Here is a 24,961-nt window from a genome sequence, read left to right as displayed (position 1 = left end):
TAAATAATAGTTATTGCTTTTTTTAGAAATTCTTATTTATATTGTGTATATAGTGTAAATTATTTATCTACATTTTTATAAATGAGTGTCTTGCTATTCCTTTCTGCTGTGACACTGAGAATTTCCCCACTGCTGGACTATTTCTACTTGAAATACCATTCAGTGGTTATTATTTTAGCAGTTTTGTTAAATTCTACAAACATGTATAAAATCTTCATGAAACCTTTTCTTATTTACAGATTATTTAATGTTATTTTAAGATTTGTTCGGAAAGCAGTTCTTGTTCTTGCCTGACTGGCTAAGTTGAAAACTTGAAGTTGAGTCACGTATTAGTGACCTCTGTGATATTTACAAATTTGGTGGTCAGAACAGTCAGATGTTCTGTGATCTACATCTTACAGCAGAAAGAAAAATGATTCTAAAAGGCTGTTAAACCACAAAAGCGCAAGTTCCTTTGCACAAAGCACAGTTCTGGAACGGTGAGCTAGAAACATTGCGTTTCCATGACAGACAACAGCCCTTATTATCTTAGATTAGCTGATGTCATGTTTTGCTCATCTGATCTGTGTGTGCTTCAGTTATTCATTTTCATTGGATTCAGGATTTAGGTTTTTAAAAATATGTAATGGCCTTGGCCACTTTTAATTGAACACAATTAAAAAGAAATGGTTCATTATACAGTTGTGCAGTTGGTTAAACTTCACTCTGCTTTCAAAGTGCATTGCAGCTCAGTTTGATCTGTAATTCTGTAACTGTGGGCAAATGTGTTAATACATATTTCATAGCTTCTCATTCAGTTTGTATTAAGCCTACAGAGCAAATGTCCAAAGCAGTAATAAAAGTCAACAGATTAATGCAAACGTCAAACAAAGGCTGTACAGAAGGAACAAAGGAATCTATTATTTATGCTCATGAGTTCTTTATTGCATGCCACTGCCAGAATCCCATCAGCAACAAACATGGAATCTTTCTCCTAGTTTGTAGTACCAATTTAGTGCTTCAAAGAGTAACAATTTACAATTTAGGTGCTAAGTTTGCTAACTGCTGTAAGTCTTTACCTAAGAACCCCCCCCCCCCCCCACCAAAAAAAAAAAAAAAAAAAAAAAAAAAAAAAAAAATTAAACAAAAACAACCAGCTTTTACTGTGCGTACAGAAGGCATACAATATTTAACTTCATACTTACAAGTGGCATGCAAATGTTTGGGCACCCCTGGTCAACATGTCTGTTACTGTAAATAAGTGAGTGAGTGGAAGATGAACCAAAAGTTTCTTTCAACATTTTAAGTAGCAGAGAGTTTTGCATGCCATTGTTTCTTCCACACACCACTCACACTTCTCTATACATGGCACAAGTCAACAAGTCTATGTATTTAGGTGATGTGGTGAACTGTAGAATCTCTCACATTAACAAATCTTTGGCAAATAATCTGGCCTGCATCTATGACCATGAACAGTATGGGTCTTTTTTCCTCTCTGAATTTGGGGCAGGTACAAAATTCTATTTAGCTGAGAATCGAGGGACTTGCCCTCTTGTCACAACTTCTCAATTTTACAAAAAAATAAAAGCAGCACTGACATCCCAAAAGAAGCATTAAGCCAAAATATGCCCATCAATCCAGTTCCACAACCAAGGAAGTGAACACTGACAGACCGGATAATAAGAGATGAGAAGCTGATGTGTTATGGACATGTTGTAGTTAGGCTAATATGAATGTTTGTTCCACATTGGTGTGGCGATAGGGCCTTGGGGGGACCGCTCAACCACAATGAGCTCATCAGGGTTGTTGAAGGCTCTGTAGTAAACCAGCAAGTCTTGAATCGCTCGCTCCTCAATCTACAACACCAGACACAAATAGAACAGAATACATAAGAGAAAAGGCATGGACATCGTTTTTCTACCATGATGTCTGGATCTGCTAGAATGTTTGGTGGAATATGACCTGAAGATAAGCATGGTAATTTTTTTTACTTATTTTTCCCCAATATAAAGCATGTGAATTGGAAACCGAACAAACATGGTTCTTAACTTCATCCTGCAAGGTTTTTTGTTACATATCCTTACTTAACACATTACTGATTACTGTAGTTACTAGATTATCAGATCTACCTGTATCAATGCCAGAGGCTTCTCTCGACTGCGAATGAGGGCAGCTTCCTGTTGCTTCTCCTCCTCCACAATGGATGCAAAGGTTACTGCTGCAGTAGATGGCGGACTGCTTACCAGCCCAAGCAGCCACGGCCTGAGGAGAAAATAAGTCCATTTCAGTGTATGCTGGGTCGCAGATCCATGCAGTTCTTGCTTATAAATCTGCAATTGTTGTCTCATCTTCTGGTAAAGGAAAAAGGGTGAATTTCCCCAGAAGATTTGTAACAGCAAGTACTTCGTTAACTAGTTCTTAAACATATTCGTGTTTACAAGTGCATAAATCCTCCAGAGAAAATAAACATCTTCATCATTCTTTATTTGTCATGTCTGATTGCTTTCAGGAAACACAAGATGACAGACTGCACGACTGCGCATGTGGAGCTCAACGGTGAGAATTTCCAAACAAGAACAGTTTATTTATGAGAGGAGGGAACACATCAGTAGACCATGTGCAACATGGTCAATATTTCAGATTTGAAAGCTCAACAAGCCTGTGTGTTCTCATTAAAGCGCTCAAGCCTTCAGCTGGACGTTAAAGAGCAATCCTTTCCTGAGGCAGCATGAGCAGTGATCTTAAACCGGCTGCTTTGTCCTCTCCTTGGCCTTCTCCCACTCAGGATGTACTCATAAATACACATAGGGCTGAGCAAAGAGAAAAATTGGTTGTGACATAAGGTCTGCCCTTATCAATGGAGATTATGATCACAGACAAAACAGTGTGGTGTAATACTGGAGGTAAAGTTGTCAGACTTGTACTGTAGCTTCACACAGCAGGGGGGCAGATAGAGCATTAATAAAGCCTGGACAGAGCCGTAGGTCTGTAGCCTGAGGTCAGATCAGTACTGGCATGGGTGGTGGGCAAATTTCCTTCTAGATTTTGAGTAACCCAGGAGGGGTCATAAAGAGTAACATCCATCCACAAATATGTGCAGACTCAGACATGCATCTGATGTGCATTCAAAAATACACAGAATCCTCTCTGAACTGCTTCACAGTGTTTACAAGTGGTAAAGGCAATCCACTGACGCATTATCTACAACCTTTCATCTGCTATTAGACTTAAGACTTTGTAGTAGATAACCTGGGGCCTTAAGATACAGATACGCTTATGACACACTGATCCAGAGGTAGTGAGTGGAAATAAAACATCTATGGGTAAAGGGAAAAGAAAAATGGACACAGAGAGACAGACAGACTTAAAGGTCATTATACCCTTAAGGGTAAATGCGGACTTTTAACACCATGTGAATTTGAGGTCATTTTATCCGTGGTACTACAAGTGTGTGTGTGTGTGTGTGTGTGTGTGTGTGTACTCGATGCTGTATAAAAACAGCATGGCTTTATAAGCATATTACTGCTCACTGTCACGGTCACACAACTTGTACCTCCAAAATGGCAACTCAATGGGAGAAGAAGAAACCTTTTTAGTTTTAATGTAAAAGTTCCAAGTAATTTTAAGGCATTCAAGTGCTGTTTTGACACTAGAACAACGGTCAGATTCAAACTATCAAAAAGTGAAAAATTGCAAATCCCCCCCTAAAACAAATGGCTTCAATATATTTTTAAAAAATATTTATAGCAGTTTCACTTTAAAATCAAACCTGCAGAGGTGCAAGACAGTTTTAGGTGTGATAAATGTCCTAGAGGATCCATTCATGTCTGCAATGTTTACTATCTGAACCCAAATCAGGCCTAACAAAACATACTACAAAACAATCTACAAGGAAATGCAACACTGCCACCTAGAGGCAGTTATTAATACTGGGTACTTCATAGGGAAGCTCTAGTCATCAACTAATGCACAGGTGATCACAGAACAGCAAGTCTGTTGTGTCTGTGTGTGTGTATAGGCTTGAACAGAGAACTTTCTCACCCAGCAGGTTTGTCAGCATTGTTAGGGTCAGCACACTTAAAGGTCACTCTTTTTGCTGAGACAGCTGAGCCTCCTGGACCTGTTGGACTTCCAGCAACCACAGCAGCAGCTGCACACGGTTTACTTCGCTGCTCCTCCTCAATCAGCACATCCCGGAAGGAGAGTGAAGAGGGAGGGGACTGCACCGCCGTAACCCTGAACAAAACACAGCAGTAAATGGAGTTCTCAGAGCTGTGAAACTAAACAAAGAGGTGAGGACAGTCAGAACTAACAGGTTTAGTACGCACCAAGCTTTTGCTGGCTTTGTTGGAACGGCTACAGGAACCGATTTAGCAGACGCTCCATCCACACTGCCTTCTCTAGTTGCCATGGCCATCATCTTCCTTTGCTTTTGAGACAGTTTAGTGGGTGTGACTGAAAGTTTACTGCTGTTTCCAGACCTGTCAATCAAAAAAAAAAGTGGGGAAATAGGAGGTGAAAAACTTCATAATTTTGAATTGTAATTAAGAGTGTTAGTTATTAAAGGTCACTTAATTAAGAGGTCCTACATAAATCAATACTACAAGACTATTGACTGTATTCAAGGTTCTAGCATGAACAGTCAGAAAACACTTACGACCCAGGGCTTTTTGGAGTGGCTCTGACGTTCTGGTTGTTTGCCTCCATTTCCATAATAGTCCTTAGGTCCAAGACAGGTGCTGGGCGAGCAGGACTAAAACAGAACAAGTGTTGCCTTGGCTGCATTTCACTCTGGGCTAGGCCACATGCAAACTGGGTGTACCTGAACACTGCACCATATACTTTATGAAAAATCAAAAATGCAATGCAGACATTATGTAATGTATATACAGCAGTTTGATTAATCTAATTTTTGGCCTACACAGTTGGATGACCATATCTCTGTTATTCACCTGGCCTTAATCTTTGGGATGTTTTCAGGTGTGGAACACTTAGTAGGCACTACTCCAGTTGGAGTGCTAGGAGGAGTCCTGCAGTAAATAAGTCCTGACCTGTCCTCCTGAAAAGCAAACAAACCACCATTGCTTTTTACTTGCTGTAGGTAAAACAGACAAACAAAAATCTGTAAGATATGTATGTCTGTATTACTTGTGCCTCAGGTCTGTCGTGAAAGATGGGTGACTGGAGATCTCGAGGGCTTCCAACCCCCATATAACTGCCCTCAGAATCAGATGTGATCAGCTCATGAAGAGACTCCACTGAGCATGCTTTCCCAGAATCAATCAATCCTGTGAGTATTACAAAAAAAAAAAAAAATCATAGGTTTTCCTCAACATTGCAGTGATTTGCAACTTGACAAGAGCAGGAAAAACCTTCATAACTTAACAGAAGTCAATATAAAATTTGATTATTCCACGTAATTTTAGAGCATTTATATTGGTCCATTAATCAAGAAAATTTGATTCAATGTTTAAAAAACAAAACAAAAAAAAGAACTGCCAGAGCAACAACAACAACAAAAAAAATGGAGATACAAGGTTTGTGCCTGACAGCAACAAAATGCTATATTTGTATGTAGGCTTACCTGAAGAAGGTGAACTCTGGAGAACATCAGTGGGTGAATTATGAATTATATCAGACAGGTTATACCCTCCGGAGCTATCAGAGCGGCGCCGTGGTTTCCTCTTAGCTTTCATCTTGGCTTTCTTCAGCAGACTGTCACTGAACAAAAAAACGTTATGGCAAGGTCACAACTGTGCACTGAACAGTCAGGTTTGAACTGCATGACAAAAACATGGTGACTAACATACTTGCTAGATTGCTCCTGTTCAGAGCTATTTTTACAGCTGGTTGTTGAATCCCAACTCATGTCTTCGTAGGCACTGAGATCAGGGGCATCGGGATATGGGGTGATATGTCGCCTTTCCATGGCTGGAACCTGAGAAAACCAAAAATGTTTTAAGATCCTCAAAGCACATTTTCTTTATGAACATCATAAAGAAAAGAGCTGTAGACATTGATAAAAACCCACCATTTTCCTATATGCTTTGGACAGCTCCAACAACACATCATCACTCAAATTCTCCAGGGCCCTGGGACAAATAAGGGTTTAATGATCTTTCTCAGAATATAGAAACTCCATCCAAAAAAGCAGGAGGCATGCCAAGATTCATTCAACTGTTTTACTACTAGAGGCTTACAAATGGCAACTTCCAATGGTTTATTACTTTCCTGGAATAGCAGGAATTGGCTAACTTAAAACAGACAGGGTGAATAAACTCATGACTCACTTGGACTCCAGCATTGCAGCCATATTGAGACCAATAAACTGCAGACAGGACAGTTTTAACTGCTCAGCATTGTATACCACAGCAAACTCCAGCAGCTCTGCAGCGTTCTTCAGAGTCACTGTACATAAACATGATAAACACCACTATATGAAAGTGTGTATGTTTTTTTTATATTATTATTTTGTAGGCAGATATGTGACAAAGGAAGGTTAAACAATATAACTCACGGTTTTCAGTGATGGTCACCTCACACATTTCCTTCAGCCGAGTAATGAGCAGCTGATCAGCTACCACCAGCACATTACACACAAACTCCACGCTCACAGACTCTGCAAAAACACAAGCACACCACTTATATGGAAAGTCTTATATTTGTGACCATAGCAAAGGCCAACTGATCTTTAAGTCAGCACACAACAATACCTCCGATGGTGGGAGCCTCATCTGTGTATATGTACTCGAGTATGACCTGCAAAACCTTGGCACTAGTGGGCATCTCCAGTGCATTACAGCTGGTGGACTAAAGGGGGCAGAACAGACTCATGTACCAATTCTCAGAACAGCAGCAAACAGACTGCATGCATGCAAAATATGCATTTACATATAACAGGGTGTAATCAAATGTGATCATAACGGTTTTCATACCTCTATCCAGGGATTCCCCAACATGCTGTTAAAATATTCTGTAAAAAAACAGACAATTTACAAAACTGAGATGCTAAGAAGGTCTACTTGTTTAATGAGAAGGCTAAAGAATGTACTGCATAAACCTGCAAGGTCATCGCAGGGACATTTTCTGAGCTACATACAACACGCATGACAAGATGTCGTTTCTCTAGAACCACAGCATACACACTGTGCACTTCAACTGCCTAAGGGAAGCCAGAGTTTCAAATGTATTATGCAAGATGGCTAACTAAAGGTCTATAGGACTGCCAACCCCTATATAACTTCCCTCAGGATCAGCTCATTAAGAGACTTCATGCCATCTTCAATGTTCATGTTAAATTTAGCTGAGCAAAAATGCTTTGCAGTACAGTAGCAATCTTCAGTTCCATGCTCTGACATTATTTTTGGATCATCATACATTAATTACAACACAACAATCTGTTCTTAATTTAAAAGGGTTAAATAATGTGAAGATATTACTTTATACTGCAATGCAATTATACAATAACCCTGTAAAGCTCACCGAGTCGGGCACACAGAACACATTTGTGACAAGGGAACTCCTTCCCATCATCAGATTTCAAAGTGACGTCACAGAGGTAGGGGCTGAAAGAGCACAAAGCAGAAAGCATAATCAGAAATACATACCATCAAACTTGAAACTGCATGATTATTCTGCGGAGTTACCATTTCTTTAGAGAGAATCTCGGTTTGTTTCCAGTCTTCTTTTGCACAACACTGATCTTTCCATTCTCATACTTCACTCCATCAAGCCTAGAGATTAACAGTACTGTTACTATTATGTTATTTTAAATAGCTATAATCCCAATATTTGTCATGAGGTATAGTAGAAATCTCACCTTGCAGAGAGACCACCTAAACCTAGTTTTTTGGCTACTCCTTGAAGCATCTTCACGGGATTGGAGCTAGGTTCGATAGCACTGCTACCTTTGCCCTTCTTTCCCGACTTGGCACTCTTGCTCTTTGGTTTGTCTCCCTCCCCAGGAGCCGAGGGAGGCTGTGAGCGGTAAACCTCTAAAGCGGAGCGGCCGCCAAGATTAAGCTCCTCCAGGCTGTGGATCAGCTGCTGTTGCTGCTGTTCGGGGCCCTGGCTGAGGCGTGGCAAGACTGGCCTAGCTCCGTGCACTAGCATCTCGCAGGAGTCCGTGTAGATGAAGCACAAAGCCTGCTCCAGCAGTTCAGATGAAGCCTTCTCCAAGACCAGAAGGTCACAGCCCACAGCATCCACAGTCCTCTTCACGTCCCCATCGCCCTCATTTTCCTGCCCTGCTTCTGCAAGCAGCTGTTTGCGGAAGAATTCTGAACGCATGGACAGGATGTACTTGTGAGCAGGAAAGATGCGGTCGCCAGCCTGAAGAGTCACGTCGTGGATGCTGTCCATTTCATCAGCTTCAGCCAGGAGCTGCTGGAAGTGCTGGGTGAATGAGGAGGCTGACACAGTGGGCACTTCATATAGGCTGTGCAGAAAGGGGAGATCAATAAACATTTAAACTACACAAAAGAACACACATATTATTTATTTAATTTAACTGATACAGTCCAGGTTTGGAGGACACCTACAACTACTCTGAATAGTGAGAGTGTACTACTGTATGTGTGCTGTGTACTTGTACCATACTTTAAAGGAAATTACCTGGTTTTAGGATCAGACTGCAGCACACCAAAGTTACGGCCCTTGGAGTCCATGATGATGCTAACAGCTCGGTGGATGTAGGGGAGCTTTTCAAGACGAATACGCTCATACATACCTCCAGTCTCAGAGTGACCACATACCTCTATACCTACACCTGACCAAGCAGAATAGAGATTCAGATAAAAAAAAAAATTCACACAAGTCTTCTTTAGTATACTCTTTCAGTAAAACATTTGAGATTTTACCTTTTTTGTCAACAATCTTCTTGTATTCACCAAGCCACTGACCACTGAAGCCCTCTCCATCTTGTGTAACAAACATCATTTTGCTCTTGCCAAGAGTGATATCTGACATGAACACCTGTCGGCCATAGGCCCACCTACACTGTCTCACTGAGGTACCCACAGAACGCCAGTAAAACACCTGAGTGAGGGGAGAAGCAGCAGGGGGGGGGGGTAAAAAAAAAAAAAAAAGCTTTTCCTTTAAGCACACTTTAACTTCTACAATGATGATGATAATAATAACAATAATAATAATAATAATAACAACAATAACAGCAACAACTCACCCTCCCTGCTTCATCCAGGGCCAGGATGTTTATCTTCTCCCCCCCACTCTCAGTAAGGATCTGGGGCTCAACCCGATGATCCAAACTGCCTCCACTGACAAGAACTTTCTTAATGTTCAACTGTCTGAAGGTACAATTAATGACTTTAGAATCTAAACAAGACTTTAAAAGCTATATTATAAGCACAGAAACATTAAGACCAATCACAGATTAACATGAATCTCAAACAAGAAGCACCATAAAATGAATGGCTATCAACATTTTAAATGAAGACCAGATCAGCACATGCACACACTGATGGTCCATTTCCAAACTCTTTTTAATAGTTTTACATGCTGCTGATGTATTTCCAAAAATGCATTTCTCACACAGGCTCAACTTATCTGCATTTTGGTGGTATCTCTACTTCTTAAGGGCATAACTCACTTGGAGGCTAGTTTTTTGCACTGATAGTCAGCGAGCAGGTAGATGTCCCCTTTCTCCGTCAAACACACAGTGGCTCCATTACTGGCTGCTGCCATGGAAATGGTCACGTCCTTGTGATGTAGCGCAGACACTTGTCGGGGCAGGGTCACACACTTTTCCCCATTTGGGTCCAGCAAGTAGCCTGTGGGTGTTAAAAGCTTAGATAAGAACTCTTCATATGGAAAATACTTGACAGCATACAGCCACATGTAGACTAAATATAATATCAATACACTGTAGGACATGATATAATTTTTTCTGACAAGTTTGACATCTGTTATACAAATTATTTAATTTGTAACTTACCCAGCTGTCCCCCATTCAGTCCCACTGTGTAGACTGCATCTCTGGTCCACAGAACAGTGTGGAACCTTCCAGCAGCAACACCAATCACTGTCCTCCCTTTTAAAGACTTAGAGGTCACCTGCACAAAAGGGTAAACAAACGTAAGGATGTGTCATACTTTCAAAAGCTCTTCAACACAAGCCAAACTAACAGGTGGAGGTCTCACCTGTTTGGGTACTTGACTGGCAGCAGGAGGAGGCGACAGGCCAAGCTGGTGGTACGTGTTGAGCCCAAAAGTGTAGACATAACCCTCCTCAGTCAGAACCACAGTGTGATCTCTGGCTGCAGCAATCTGTGAGCAGTGATGGGAGAGGAGACCCTCCACCATGCGAGGAACCTGAAATGTAGAAACAAACAGACACAATTCTAACACACCTGACAGACATTATATTATATTAGACAATAAACCAAATTATGAGGTAAGATGGTCTCACCAAATATGTCTGTTCATCACCATGCCCGAGACGTCCTCCCTGACCATGGCCACAGGTATAAACCTGTCCCTTCTGAGACAGGAAGACAGAGTGGAACTTGCACAAGACCACCTTGGAAGACAAACACATACATGAGACACTAGAAAAACATTAGCAAGAGACAAAAAAGAATTTCTCCAGGGCAAACAACCTGAACAAGGATAGTCTCAGTGAAGCAAATGATCACAGCAGCACACGGTCACTGTGAGGTCAAAACCTGGTATCTCAATTCTTGTTAACTGCCCTACAGTGGTGCAATGATAAATGGGTTTCATGATAAATGGGTAAACAGAAGCAACAAAGACTTTTTACATTAATGGCCAATAAGATGAAAGAATGTTGTTCTTACCCTGTAAAGCTACCAAAGACACCATTGCCACAGTATATCTCCAGCAACAATATACTAGTTCTATTTATTATGCATGTTTGCTGAACTTCATGAGGTCAGGGCAGTTGTTTTGCAAGTCTGATGTTCTGCTCACCTGCTGTGGTTCAGAATACAGGTACTACAGGACTCCACTGAACTTTGCCATGGAGCAAGTGGCATGGAGAGGCTGGAGCCAACATCATAACTAATGCAAGAGTCTCTTCAAAGCCCAACCAAGGGAAAGAGATGTTCTGTAAAGCATCCCAGGTTCTGTAAAGCATGTGCCAAAGTGCACAGTGGACACGCTCCCTCCGTCACACAAGCTAGGCTTACTGAATTTGAGCATGTTATTCGCAAATTAATATTTAACTCTGAGCATCTGCAAAACAGCACGGTTGGTCATAGGGGCCTGTCTTTCTGTGTATGGGGCACCTGAGGGCTGATGAAAGATTGGGGAACATGATCCCCTACACACCAAGCATTATGAAATTAATGTGCAGACCGGCACCCTGGTCAGTGGGTTTCAGAAATGAATACGCCTAAAGGAACTAAATGAACTGAAGTGTACTGAAGTACAGGGCAAAACATAAAGAGAATGAATGGCAGTTGAAGACTATAACCTTTCAATCAAGTGGAGCATCATTTCACTTCTTTCATGCCCGGTTAACCCACACATAGTGGAGTAAAACCGCCATCCCTGTGTGATTAACATCGTCACATGATATCACATAATGATGCCCATTATCTATGGTAGAAAGCCATACCACCGAGAATCGAGAATTTACATTTGAGGCCCATTTGTGTGCTTTAATTGTAAATGGAAAAGATTCTCTTGTATTCAACAAATAAGGCAGTAAATGTAAGTGCTCATAATAAAAAGCAGCACTGGCCAGGCTATAAAGATCACTACTGCTCTGCTACATGTAACCTTACCTTATACATTCTCACATTCTTTCACTCAGCATCTCACAGAAGATTAGTCAGCCTGTGTTTTTTAGAAATTCCTAAAGCCCTACTGAAAGGTCTACAATGAGATTCAGCCTGGTTTCCATATCACCTTACCCCACTGCACATAGACACATTGTTAAACTGTCTAACCGATAATGTAAATGCAAATGAGCCCTCCTGAAGATGGAAGAGAGGGATAATGAACTTGTACGGATCAAAAATATTTCATAAGCTGTCCAATAGATTTACACAACACTCTGAAAGTCTTTCTCTGCGAATATAAAATATTTATTACTAGTATTTCCTATCAACAGAAGCATGTGCTTCAAAGTGCTGGTGGAGAGAGAAGTGGGAGATTTTGTACCCAAATTTATTTATTATGCGATTCCTAACCTCCGAAACAGTCTCTGCTACAGTACAACATGTCAGGCACTCTGTATCCGTTATTTGTCTTGGTCCAGAAACATGAAGTTTCAAGGTACCATGAAAGTAAACCAACTGCAATAACAAGTGCTATGCTGAGCACTTGTTGAGCAATAGACGTTTTAACCCTTGGTTTTACCACAAAATAAAGCAGCTTCTGAAACAACCAATGACATTACATCAGAAGATTACCTGCTTAATATACACTCCAGTTCTGGCAAAGAAATCCACAATCTCAGGGTGGTGTCTACTCTCTTGGTTTCCATGCCCAAGACTAAAGTTGGTGTTGTTGCCCCATGTATACACTTCAGTTGGATCTAACAGAAAAAAATATTATACAATACAGATATGGCCCAAAAGAAACATTAGAGCAGGGAATATTACTGAATAAGATTTTTTTATAAGATGTTTATATAAAAAAAAATACATAAATAAATAATAAAAAAAAGAATGATCATGGGACTAATTACCAGAGCTCTGGAAAACGACATGTGCAGGGCGGTCCTTCATAATTAGGTCGAGAACAGACAGGCCTTCCTTATCCAGAGTAGACAGTGCACCACCATGCTGTAACCAAAAGACAACAGATGAACTAAATAAATTTACTTGGGTTGTTACTATCAGTTATTTTAGTAGTCAAGCAATCTACCAAACAACAATACATAACAAATTTAACTGAACAATAAACCATGCATAGGTGTTCTTAAAAAAAAATAATAATAATAATAATAATACACCATTACCAAATACTGTTAGAGAAACTAGTCGGTTCATTCATATTATCCATCACCATGCAAACAGCTGAGATGTTAAAATTTAACTGAGCAACCAAAGTTAACCTTATAACTGATACAACTCTACTAAAGTGATACTACAGTGTACATATTAAGAAGTAAGGTATAAATTGAGTCACCAATTAAGCTCACCTTTACAAGGGACATGAGACAGTGGATCTGGCCATAGAAGGCACTCCGGTGCAAAGCCGTCCAGCCTGACTCCTTGTCCTTCACCAGTAGGTCAGAGTGCTTGCTGTCCAGAAGCCACTCCAACAGATCACGTTTGCCCAGTGAGGCAGCAAGGTGAAGAGCTGTGCGGCCAAACTCATCCCGCAGAGTGGCAGCATTGTGGCAGTGGGCTGACAGGAAGACCTTCAGTCGGCCTTCTGAGCCACTGGTCAAAGCAGCCACAATCTCCTCCGCATGGCGTGGAGAACGGCATTTTGGCGTACATTCCGGGGTCAACACACTCATCTTACACACTCTTCTCCCAAAACCCTAAACACCCCGCTCCCCCCTAACGGCAGATTAACCCTGCTTTAGCCTATAACAGAATAAGACTAAAATCAATCAGCAAAGCCACAACCCTTTTACAAACTTCTGATAAATAAACAAAAAAAACAACAACAGCCAATTAAAAAACAAAAACAACAACAAAAAACTAACAAACAAAAAACACTTACTGCAGCAAAAACTTTAAGCACAAATGAAAATGAAAAGAAAAACTCTCTGATCAAAACTCAGGGTGCTAGAATTGTGCATGTGTTGAGGTTCCACTGCACCCTAGCAACCCCAGGGTGAATATCAACCTCACCTCAGTCCACCATATTAACAGAGACCCACACTACCCAGTGCTGGAAGAACCATCAATGGCATCAAGAAAAAAAGATAAATATTTGGCTATTTGTTCTGTACAAAAGGTCTATAAATATATCCTCAGTTATCCAAAAATACCTTCTTTGTCTAGTTTAGCTCATTGTGCAAAAGGCAACACTTTCTGCAACCACCCAAAAAGTCCATCCAAACAGTCCATCCAGTTTGAGGGGAAAGACTCCTTCCCCCCAAAACAAATCTTTTTAAGCCTCCATAATTGTAAACGGTACCTGTGCAGAAAATAAAACACCACATTAATGTTCATGTTCCAGAGATGCATGCTGTCTTTACCTACAGTTACCAGCCATGCTCTACCATAGCTATCCCAACATGCTACATAATAAATTGCTACACTACAAGCATTTACATTAAGCATTTAAACATGTTTTACTGTGGGTTTTTACAATTTAAGAGTGAGTGACATTTCTCTAAGCTGGGTCTTTAGCTAATCGCACTCTAAAGAGCTCTTTCTTACACATTTACATCTACATTCAATTATTGCTTACCCCTACTTGGGCATTTTGTGGTTAGACAGAAATTTTACACATTCTGAAACCCACTGTTACGTTTTATTTAGTAGTGATCCTGCATGTCTTTTACCTGTATATGAACACATCGCTTTACCTACAAAGGGTAGGTACTACACTACAGTTTTACAGACCTGAATATTTGGTCATGTGAATTTTTATCCTTTGTTTTACTTATAATTTACTGGCAAACTTACCACACAAAAGTGTTCCACTAGAACTATCAATTATTATTGTGCTGATCAAATATAACAGACATTGCATTTCACGGGACAATATATACTAGTCGTTTAATTACTATATGAAGGGATTGGCGTGGAGGTGTCAGGATGGTGCAGGATGGTGAGACTAGGGATGTTATTTATGCAACATTATAAATTCATTACCTCCATAATCTTTGCACAAATATCAATAGTTTTATATATCAAATCTAGTTCTTGTGAACACAAGTCAGAGAGGCTTTATCATTTATGCCTTCATGAGTTTCTCTTGACTTGCAGGCTGTGGAGAGAATGGCCTTTAAAGTCAACGGGTTCTTCAAAAGCACAAACCCTCTGAAAGCTTAAGACTTTTCAACCAATGTCTTCCTGTATCTTTGTCCTTTTATGTATGTAGTCAAGCCTGAATTTAAAGAGCGACGTTAATGAAACGTTATAGTGTTTGACACTTTCCAAAGCTGGCTCCCCAAACCAGCTAACTACAGCTCCCAAGTCCGCACCAGCAGAGCCCGTCCAGCAGAGCCCGTCCAGCAGCCAGCTCACTTACAGAAAAGCATATATATATATATATATATATATATATATATATATATATATATATATATACACACACAAATATACACAAACCTAACCGGACATGTGGTGTAGCTATATAGCTATATATATAGCTAGCTATATATATATATATATATATATATATATATATATATATATATATAGCTATATATATAGCTAGCTATATATATATATATATATATATATATATATATATATATATATATATATATATATATATTTCTGTAGGTGCAAAACACTAGCTAACGATTATCAGGAGGTTATTTACCACGATAAATGAAACTTGCTGGGTAACTTTACGGGCTAATTTGACATTAGCTAACTTAGCTAGCTAGCTAGCTAACATTAGCTAACGATAGCCGCTACTGAGACGTGGCCGTAGATAGACGAGTAGATTTTCTAAATAAATAAAATGCCAATAAAGAATAACTGTTCTTGCTTGTGTTCAATGAGTCACCGAGAAAGTCCGAAGAATTGATATTACTCTAAAGTTATGCGAAGTAGTTTAGCTAATGCTAGCTTAGCTTATATGTGGTGACATCATCAGCCAAGCAGGTTGCAAACCCTTCACAACCAGCCTGACCCCGGGCCCCCCCCCTCTCTCTCACCTGCCGCTAGATGAAGGAAGAAGCGGTGTTTGAGCCTGAGTCGGAATGGCAAATCCACAGACACATCTTCAGAGGAATGTTCTTGCGTTTATAAATGATATGAAGCGCTGCAAATTGGCCAGGGGTAGAAACTGAGAGAGCAGCAAGAAGCACTGGGATTGGCTCCGGGAATCCTGTATTCTCCGCTTCTATTGGACTCTGTGAACCACTGTGTGGTTATGGCCCATGCAGTCCAGAGCTGCACACCGTCTAGTTTGGGAAAGCGACTAGCAGTTCTCAAGCAAACAAACTGAAAAAAGACTTTCTTTTTACCCTACAGGTGACATCTGCACCAAGTGTGCCCGTTGCTTGAAGTCGATAGGCTCAGAGGAGCTCTCTTCAGCGACCTCTCCTCCCATATGCAGGGCACTGATAGCACAAGGGTGTCCCCCTGCCTGCGTCACCGGCTGGAGGGATCATTTGCAGAGAGTTGTGGAGGTTTCCTCCACAGGGCATGTACCAGAGTGTGTGTTTTTTCAGTATTTAAGGTTAAATGTTACATTTAGTGTCCACTGTGTGTAAGCACCACTGTAAAGCACTGCCATTATAATGGGACACTTTAGGGCAGCTGCACATGAACCTTAGGTCACCATGCCATTTAATGCCCTTACTTCTTGGTCAAGGATTAGGCCTAGTCCTGAATCACACAGAATTCTGAATCCTGGGTATCCAGTGTATTATCATACAGACTTGATTCATTGAATTGAATTGTGGCTTTAGGCTAAAAACATCCCACTGTGGCCTGCTTTAGCACCCTCCTTCAGAACATACCACCAATACGGATTGATAAATAATAAACATTATTATTATTATTATTATTATTATTAGTAGTAGTAGTAGTAGTCAAACTGGAAGGCAGGTAGGATGATGTTGATGAAGTCTTGGAGTGCTGTTAATTGTGTAATGTTTGTGTGAACTACATGTCCTCTGTCGAGGACAAAAAAGTAAAGTAAGTAATTTATAACATTTTATAACAACACAAGTTTTGCTGATTTTTATTTTGCCTTACCTTCAGTAAACTTTCTAGATAAATGCAAAAATAGACATAAGGAAAAGTGTTCCCTCATTTATGCCACTCATCGCAATGCTTTGTGGCTTTGACACTAATGTAATTCAGACTACAATCCAGGTGCAAACTGAGCACACTCTCCGTCAGCTGTTGGTGGTGGTGACATGCTGCAGGGGAGGAGGGAAGCTTCTGCAGCACTTGGGAACTCAGACTAGGCTAACTGAACCAGAATTAGAACTCCAGGAGTACTGCAGGAGTGTGGGGTTGCAGGAAATGGTTTATGGGACAGAAAACGGATATTCAGGTATTTGGCAAGCCAGCAATTTAGAAGGAAATGAATAATGGTGCTACTCAAAGTAACCATGATAAGCTGATTTCCTTCTCCTCAGTTTAAAATCACATATCACTTGTAAATCCTGAGATATACTATCCAATTAGATGAATATTATTCATGGAAGTAGTATATCGAAATTGTCTATCTGTAACAAAATCTATTCTCCATTTGTGTCTTTTAAAAGCACCAGCTGATGTCAAAATTGCCACATTGAATCAATCTTTAGAAATAATTCCAAATGACTTCCATTGAAAGTTAGGTTTATTTTCTTAATATTTTTCTAATATGGTGTTTAATGTTTGCTTTCACTATTTTTAGCTGTACTAAATGAAGCAGGCATACAATAAGTTGTTTCTGAATCTCCTGCTGTTTTCATTGATCTGATACTCAATGGTTAGATGTATATCACTGATGCATATCACAGTCTGGAACTGAAAATAATCTGTAGACATTAATCTTTGTGATATTGCCAAAACGACATTTCCTATGATGTTTTCTCTATTATATGTAGAAGCAATTGAAATGCCTTGAAAAACCTTTGCCGCTTTTCACCTCTGGCAGTTTTGTTGAAATTTCATGATGAATGGCTCAATAGAAATGCCCCAAAAAGTTGTGGAATCTACTGTAAAATTGCCCTTTTGGAGAAACAAGGTTTTTGTGTGACATCTTTTAGCACACTTACATGTACATTAGCCTCTTTTTGTTTCAGCACCTTCTGAATGTTCACATTAAAAAAGTTTTTTTCGAATTAATCTTCTGTTGCTGCATGAAGAAAGACAGACTTAGTCAGTTCACATTCTGTGCATTATTCTCTGCAAAGTTAAAAGTTTTATATGATTTTCAATAATGATACATTAGAGAAAAGCACTGAGCTGCACTGTAAGAAATTAAAAGAAATTAAAGACTTTTTTTTAAGCGTTTTTCTTGCATCCTCTCTACCTTTTCACAACAGGAGGCGGTTGCTTCTTGAGCTGTAAACTTATTCAGATTTCATCAGCCATACAATAGTTCCGCAATTATTTGTGAGTGCTACCAGAGTTTAGCACCTATAGGAAAACATCATGACATTATGTTGTGCTGTCGTGCAAGTTGTGCTTTAAAAGGGTGAACAGACTGCAGTCAATATTAGTTAAGCTAAGATCAGACCAGAGAGAAGTTCATCACTGAATTATTCATTAATAAAGTATTATAGATATTTTAAGTACTACATAATAGATGTATTGTAGTTAGAGGTAAAAAAAAAAAAAAAAAAAAGAAAGAAAGAAAGAAAGAGAGAGCTCATATAATCTTAGGCTGCTTGAATTTATTCAGCCTGATTAGTAACATTTCTAAGCAGATATCCTAATTATCACACGTTTAAATATGATTAATGTGATTAAAGGTTATTGTTGTGCCAAATATTTATCGATTCTGTCAGCTACCAGATTTAAACCCACTTGAGACAAAGATATTGTTTGTTTGTGTTGCACTTGTGTCTTGTATGCACTGTCTATGTTGCACCATGGTCCTGGAGGAACGTTGTTTCGTTTCACTGTGTACTCTGTATGTAGTTGAAATGACAATAAACCCACTTGACTTGACTTGACTTGAAAACTTGAGCATTAACAGGAGATAGGCCCATGCCTTTTTTTCGGGGAGCATTCCAAATAGTATCGCAGGGGTATTGGCATGTTTCTTCACAATAGAAAAGTTTAATCATTTAAAATCTCGTCTTTAAAGTACACAGTGTGTAAACCTGGAACACCAAAAAAAAAGGCCAAACAAAAACAAAACAACTTTTAGGATTAGGTCCTGAACCTGAGTGATCACACTGCCGTACCGGGCACTTACAGTGCTTCGTGACTGCCGTGTGCGAGTCCCCCCCCCCCCCCCGCTGCTGGAATGGTACAGTCCACTCAGTGGTCTGTGCCCAGGATTCAGGGAGCGGACGAGGAGGAATCCAACTCGGCTAAGTCTGCGTGCCGCGCTCAAAGGCAGTGACATGAAAATCCGAAAAGGATACAGAATCCACAAGGGAAAGGAAAAAGTCAGAAGGTTCTGGATATATCTCAACGCTACCAAACGTTTAAAAGCCGAACAGTTCACCCGCCGGATGTAGTTTTCTTTTTTGTTGTGTTTTTATTTGGAGGGACTGGAGATAAGTAGACTGGAGCAGATTGAACTTTTGCCCTAAGTGATGAACGAAAAGCAGCTCTGTCGTCTCCTAAACCTCGACAAAGAAGAGGAATGATGATGGGTATGTGAATCTGAGACCCATTAAACTGGTGGTTTGCATGTTACCTTTGTGTTTTTGCTTCAACTCCGTAACTACGTAAGACAAAAGTCCAGGGGGAGAGAGAGGGAGAGAGAGACTGAGGAATGGGAGGAATGTGAATGTTCTCTAGGAATTTCAAGTGAGCACAAACCCCCCTGTAGCAGACCTCTCTTCGTTTTGCTCAGACATTTGTTACACTGTTTCTGGGGATTCAGTCACCTTCATTTGTCATTTCAAATGTCTGCAAACATGCTGGTAGCGAAGGGGAAACATGCCCACCACCGCCTCCTGACTCCCTGCTTGCTGCTTGTATTGTCATGCTTTGTCCCTGTCTCGCCTCTGGACTGTCCTGAGAAATGCGTTTGCACACTAACGACGGTAAAATGCGATCGTCAGAACTTAATGTCCATTCCACAGCCCCTGCCAGCAAACACAACGACACTTTTCCTCACTGGAAACAGCATCTCCCATCTAACCGAGCACTCCTTTCCTGCTCGTCTGGAGCATTTGACAGACCTTTATCTGTCTGGAAACCAGATAGAGCAAGTGGACCCTGGGGTGTTTGACAACTTGCCCAGTCTCCATTTACTTGACCTGAGCAACAACAAGATGCTGAATTTTAGCCCTGATGCTTTCCCAGAGAACAATAAGCTTCAGGTCCTAAACCTTAGCAGATCTTTGTATAATGTCTCCTACACAGAAGTGATTTCCAGCCTTTTAAAGAACAGTGTTCCTAAACTTTCCCATCTCAACCTGTCCAGCAGTGACCTGATATTCCTGCCAGATGGCATTACCAGTTTGTCTGACCTCAGCACTTTGGACTTGAGGAACAATTCAATAATCTCGATTAAAAATATTACTTTCAGAAGTCAAGTGTTAAACTATGTGGACCTGCGGAACAACACGCTGAAGGAGATCCCCAATGGGACTTTTGCAGACTTCAGCCAGATACCAGGGCTTCGACTGTACCTGGCGGGAAACCCATGGGTTTGTGACTGCCTCATGAAGGACATGGTGACATGGTTACAGAAATCTGATTTTGTTACGGACAAAGTGAACTTGACCTGTGATGAGCCTGCAGAATTAAGAAACGTCCCGCTTTTGCAGGTTGACCAGGCGAATCTGCAGTGCAACCTCTCTCCTTCGCAAATGGACGTTGTCCTGGAGACGTCGTACGTCTTCCTGGGAATGGTGTTGGCCCTTATTGGGGTGATATTTCTGCTGGTCCTTTACCTCAACCGAAAGGGCATCAAGAAATGGATGTATAATATCCGTGATGCCTGCAGGGACCACATGGAAGGCTACCATTACAGGTACGAGATCAACTCTGACCCACGTCTGGCCAACCTGAGCCTCAACTCGGACGTGTAAGGAGGTGTGCGGGTTGGTCTAGATGTGTGAGGTCGGGGGGGGGGGATGGTGGGGGGTGTGATGCGGCTCACACAGTCGCCGAACAGTGACTCAGCTCTCGATTTGCGTAGTTTCCACAAGCTTATGCCCTGACATGCAGTGTGCCGTGCCAGATAGGACATTAATTGGCTTCTGCTGGGGTGGACCGGTGGTGCACGCCTCCTGCAGTTTTATGTCTGCTGATGTGTCGTGTCAAGTGTAAATGTTGTGCAATGCTGCATGAATCAAGAACTCATTATAAAGGTTTATAAGTTCTTCTCCAGAAAAGTATTTCGGGACAATGTAGAATGCAATGCAAGGATCTACGTAATTCTAATGAACACAAGATATGCACATTTGTTTGCTTGCAAAACGACCAATTATACGTGTCTTAACATATGCCCCTCTTTTTGGATAATCTGTACTCATGCTTGCATGTGTTTCTGTACTTTTTCAATGGTTGAAATATCATGATATCCACATTTGATGATCAGAGGTGTCCGTTTTTATATTCTCATTTGTTCAATGGACATGGATTGACTTTTCGTATGAGTATGTTCTGCTGAATAAAAAGGTCTTGCATTGATCCCTCTTCTCTCCTCCGGTGCTTTGAACTCCAGAGAGGAATCCGAAGCTGCTGGAACAGGAACAGGGATTAGGCATACTCTTATGCATGCATGCACTCACGAACACACACTCACATATAGCCTTAACACTGATTCAGGGTCACGTGTTTTTCTAAACAACGCCTTTCTAACCATTCCTTGAGTTATTGTTAATAATTTAAAAATACTGAATGATTCTGAGAATCATCAGGCATGTTTATTTCAGTTTTAACATCAAATGTGTAAAACAACTTGGAACCTAGGCAACTGTGTAACTGTATAGGATCCTAAAGTACACTTAATAGCCAGCATTTATCCGGCGTTCCATTTGTAACTACAGCACAGATTTTCAGCACTTCTTCAAAGCATTCCAGTTCAGGAACAGCTGTTTTAGGGATTAGGATCAGAAAAAAAAGTTTGAAACAATCTGACTGATACGGAAGTGAAGGACAGACTTGAACTCTCCTCTTAGTTCCACGTTTTTGTCTAATTCTTTACAAATAAATGCATTTGTGGTGGGTACCGGTGATGACTTGCCCATATTTTAACCACCAAACAGTGAAAATCAGAGATACATTGTCTAAACCTATGCATTACTAACTTTCATGTTTTCCGCCCAAAACGCAAGTTTAGGTGCTGGATTTAATATTTATTTTATGAGGTACTTTATGAGGTAAAAATCAAGAAAAAAAGCTCCCTGGACAAAGAATTAGTCCCCCTGCATTTTTGGGTGGCTGTAACGCCAGGCTCCAGCAGGTGACGTTGCACAAGGGCTGCAGGATGTGTGATGGGATTCATAGATTGAGAAGAGGTGGTATAGTACAGTAAATGTCACAAAGTAGATGTCAATGATTGGCATAACGGAGTGATTGCATTTAGACGTGCCAAAGGCAGCAGTGTGAAGAAATTTGCAGGTTTTGAAGCGTATGGTCATACGAGTCTACCAGCAGTGGCAAAAATCCCAGTCTGCTGGAAATTCTTGTCAGAATTGTGGCTGAAAGGTGAAACCGACAGACAAGGACTGCTGACAGGTTTCATGGCTTGTGAACGAGAATTGCTTCCAGCAGTCAATGCCCTCACAACCAGTTTCTGAAAGAACACAGGGAACTGCATGTTTGTTCATAGGCTGTGAAATCTGCCTTCGGTCCCTGTCCGTCAGTTTTGTCTTTTGGTCACAATTCTGACCAGAATTACCGTAGATTGGGTTTTTTGCCACTGCTGGTCGACCCGAATGACATTTGTATGCTGCGTTTGATGTATCATCCTGCATGGCATTAAATCCAGTTAAACATGACTAAATATGCTCTCATTGTAACAAAACATGATGCAGTGTTTAAGGTTCTTCAAGTACATATATCTGTTATATTCAGAAAAGTATATTGTGATGTGATTTATCACAATAATGAGAACACGATAATTATCATATTGCCCTCCCTAACAACATGCTTAAACGACACAAAATAAGAGCTTTTACTGAAGTAATGAAATTCAGCATTGTGTGAAATATTTTCTTTTGAGCTTTTGCCAAGAGCATCAACCATGCTTACAAAATTGTGAATAAAGCTGACTAAAAACATGTAAGGAACAGTTATAGTTAGGAAGTCTGGAGATTTTTCAAATGTTCAAATGGAATTGATAGAAATATCCCACAATGTGCAGAACACCCAACGAGAAGAGCACACGCACCTTGGTTTTGTCCTGCTCCTGCTGCATACCCTGCTGCCCAAACCGTCCCCGCTCTCCAGCGCTGAGGTGAAATGTTTATGTGATGCACTTAACTAAAGATAACAATTCATTCTTTGTTAGTGCTCAGTGATTAATATTTGATGAATGCTTCTTTCACTTCTTTGTCTGCGGGATTGTTTGGATGTTCTGTATGTATGACCAGATGTCAAGTTCTGTTACTTGTCACAAGTGTGGAGCAAATTTGTAACCAAAGAACAGCTTTGGTGTTGGCTGTTCAGTTCCTTCACTTGAAATTAGCTGCTACCAAACTGTGAGCAATGGTAGTTCATCCAATCAGGCCTGTTCATTGCATGTTTGTGTTCTTGGCTGTTGCCAGGTGTCTCTCACATCTCCAGTAAGTCTGGTGAAACCAGAGGATGGGACGAGAAGAGTAATATAATCTGCTGTGTCTGGAGTGTTGATGTCTCTTCTTTCTCCAGTCAAGCACGGTGTTGTTGAGCAGTGACTGCTTCCTGAAGATGTAGAGTCACACCCATGGCTTGACTGCTTGTAGAAGTGTTGTCTTGTAACTGGGCCAAGGAGTCACATCCACTAAGAAAATGGCAGATGAAGTCATTTGTCTATGGATGCTGTTTTAGCAATACCTAATAATAATTCTACTGAATAATGTCTGTATGTATGATTGTTTTATACACTGATCAGTGTAATATTGTGTTGGTCTATGGTTTCACCAAAACAGCTCTGACCCACGGAGACATGGACTCCACAAGTCCTCTATATCCGGCAGTGAGATGTTAGCAGCAGATCGTTTGAGTCTTGCAAGTTCTGAGATGAACCCTCCATGGGTCGTGTCAACAAGGCCTGGCAACCCATGACTCATTCATTCTTTCTTCTTATGACTCTTCAATTGAAGATTGTTTGTGCAAGCAGGGCTGCACAGTGGAATGGTCCATCACCTTCTTGACTCACTTTAACTTATCTGAGAGTTTTTTTTTTATAGTCTTCCAGATATCATCTAGACCTTCACAGGTCCCCTGAGAGTAGGTGTGCTGGACTCATGCTCTGATGAAGTGGAAAAATGAAGGAGGACTACCTCAGAATTCTTCAGCATAACCTCAAACCATGAGCAAGATTGTTGAAACAGGACAATGACCCTGGATAAAGCAGGCTAACATTAGGCTTATGGAATGGCCTTCCCAACATCCTGAATGTGAATTGGAAAGATGTTGATGGTCAGGACAAACAAAGGCCAACAAATGCAATTGATATGTGCCTAGAAGAGTGGTCAAATACCCATCCATAATTATGCCAGAAGCTTGGTGATGGCTACCGAAGTGTGTTCATTTACATTTACATTTAAGGCATTTAGCAGACGCTCTTATCCAGAGCGACTTACAAAAGTGCTTTGCTATTTACCCAAGAAAACCTTAGCTAGTTTGAATAGACTAATAATTCAAAGATACCTCTAAGCTTAGACATTACTAAACACAAGTCAGTAAGGTGACCACTCTGCTATTCGCCCAAGTATTCTTGGAAGAGGTGGGTCTTCAGTCTGCGCTTGAAGACAGCGAGCGACTCGGCCGTTCGGACACCCAGGGGAAGCTCGTTCCACCACTTTGGTGCCAGGACAGAAAAAAAGCCTGGATGCTTGTCTTCCGTGGATTTTGAGGGATGGCGGGTGTGTGTATATGTCAGTGTTACATCAAGGTTTTAATTATGACCACAGACCTTTCAGTGTTTCGAGGACTTGTATCACTGTATGTGTTTGATGTGTACTGCTTAATTGTGTCCTGTAATTCTCCTGTCTGCTTTGGCGAAGGTGTGTAACTGAGCAGAGGTTAATGTTTGTATCAAATAAAGGCTTCTTGTGTTGGTTGAAATGGAGC

The 24,961-nt window shown here is 40.7% G+C and overlaps 2 protein-coding genes across 2 annotated transcripts; one reads left to right on the top strand and one right to left on the bottom strand.

The window, feature by feature from the left end:
- Positions 1 to 1,110: 1,110 nt before the first annotated feature.
- Positions 1,111 to 15,915, bottom strand: ibtk (inhibitor of Bruton agammaglobulinemia tyrosine kinase). The gene is made up of 28 exons (XM_072679862.1): positions 15,760 to 15,915; positions 13,108 to 14,060; positions 12,652 to 12,748; positions 12,374 to 12,498; positions 10,405 to 10,515; positions 10,137 to 10,307; positions 9,932 to 10,049; positions 9,587 to 9,767; positions 9,161 to 9,284; positions 8,838 to 9,015; positions 8,593 to 8,746; positions 7,799 to 8,416; positions 7,626 to 7,712; positions 7,462 to 7,544; positions 6,915 to 6,952; positions 6,693 to 6,789; positions 6,497 to 6,598; positions 6,270 to 6,387; positions 6,011 to 6,071; positions 5,790 to 5,917; positions 5,564 to 5,700; positions 5,128 to 5,267; positions 4,932 to 5,038; positions 4,637 to 4,732; positions 4,308 to 4,460; positions 4,021 to 4,215; positions 2,109 to 2,241; positions 1,111 to 1,835 (listed from the first exon to the last, which is right to left on the bottom strand). Exons 2-28 carry the CDS (start codon positions 13,429 to 13,431, stop codon positions 1,704 to 1,706), a joined length of 4,008 nt encoding a protein of 1,335 aa, XP_072535963.1. The 5' UTR covers positions 13,432 to 14,060; positions 15,760 to 15,915; the 3' UTR covers positions 1,111 to 1,703.
- A 3,493-nt stretch (positions 15,916 to 19,408) lies between these two features.
- tpbg (trophoblast glycoprotein) lies at positions 19,409 to 20,797 on the top strand. The gene has a single exon (XM_072678856.1). The coding sequence runs from the start codon at positions 19,633 to 19,635 to the stop codon at positions 20,764 to 20,766; it is 1,134 nt and encodes a 377-aa protein (XP_072534957.1). The 5' UTR covers positions 19,409 to 19,632; the 3' UTR covers positions 20,767 to 20,797.
- The last annotated feature ends 4,164 nt before the right edge of the window (positions 20,798 to 24,961 follow it).

This window comes from Salminus brasiliensis, chromosome 5 (genome assembly GCF_030463535.1).
Source record: "Salminus brasiliensis chromosome 5, fSalBra1.hap2, whole genome shotgun sequence".
In the NCBI taxonomy this organism is placed as follows: domain Eukaryota; kingdom Metazoa; phylum Chordata; class Actinopteri; order Characiformes; family Bryconidae; genus Salminus; species Salminus brasiliensis.
The sequence above is the reverse complement of the archived record's forward strand: the minus strand, read 5'-3'. Positions and strand labels throughout refer to the sequence as shown.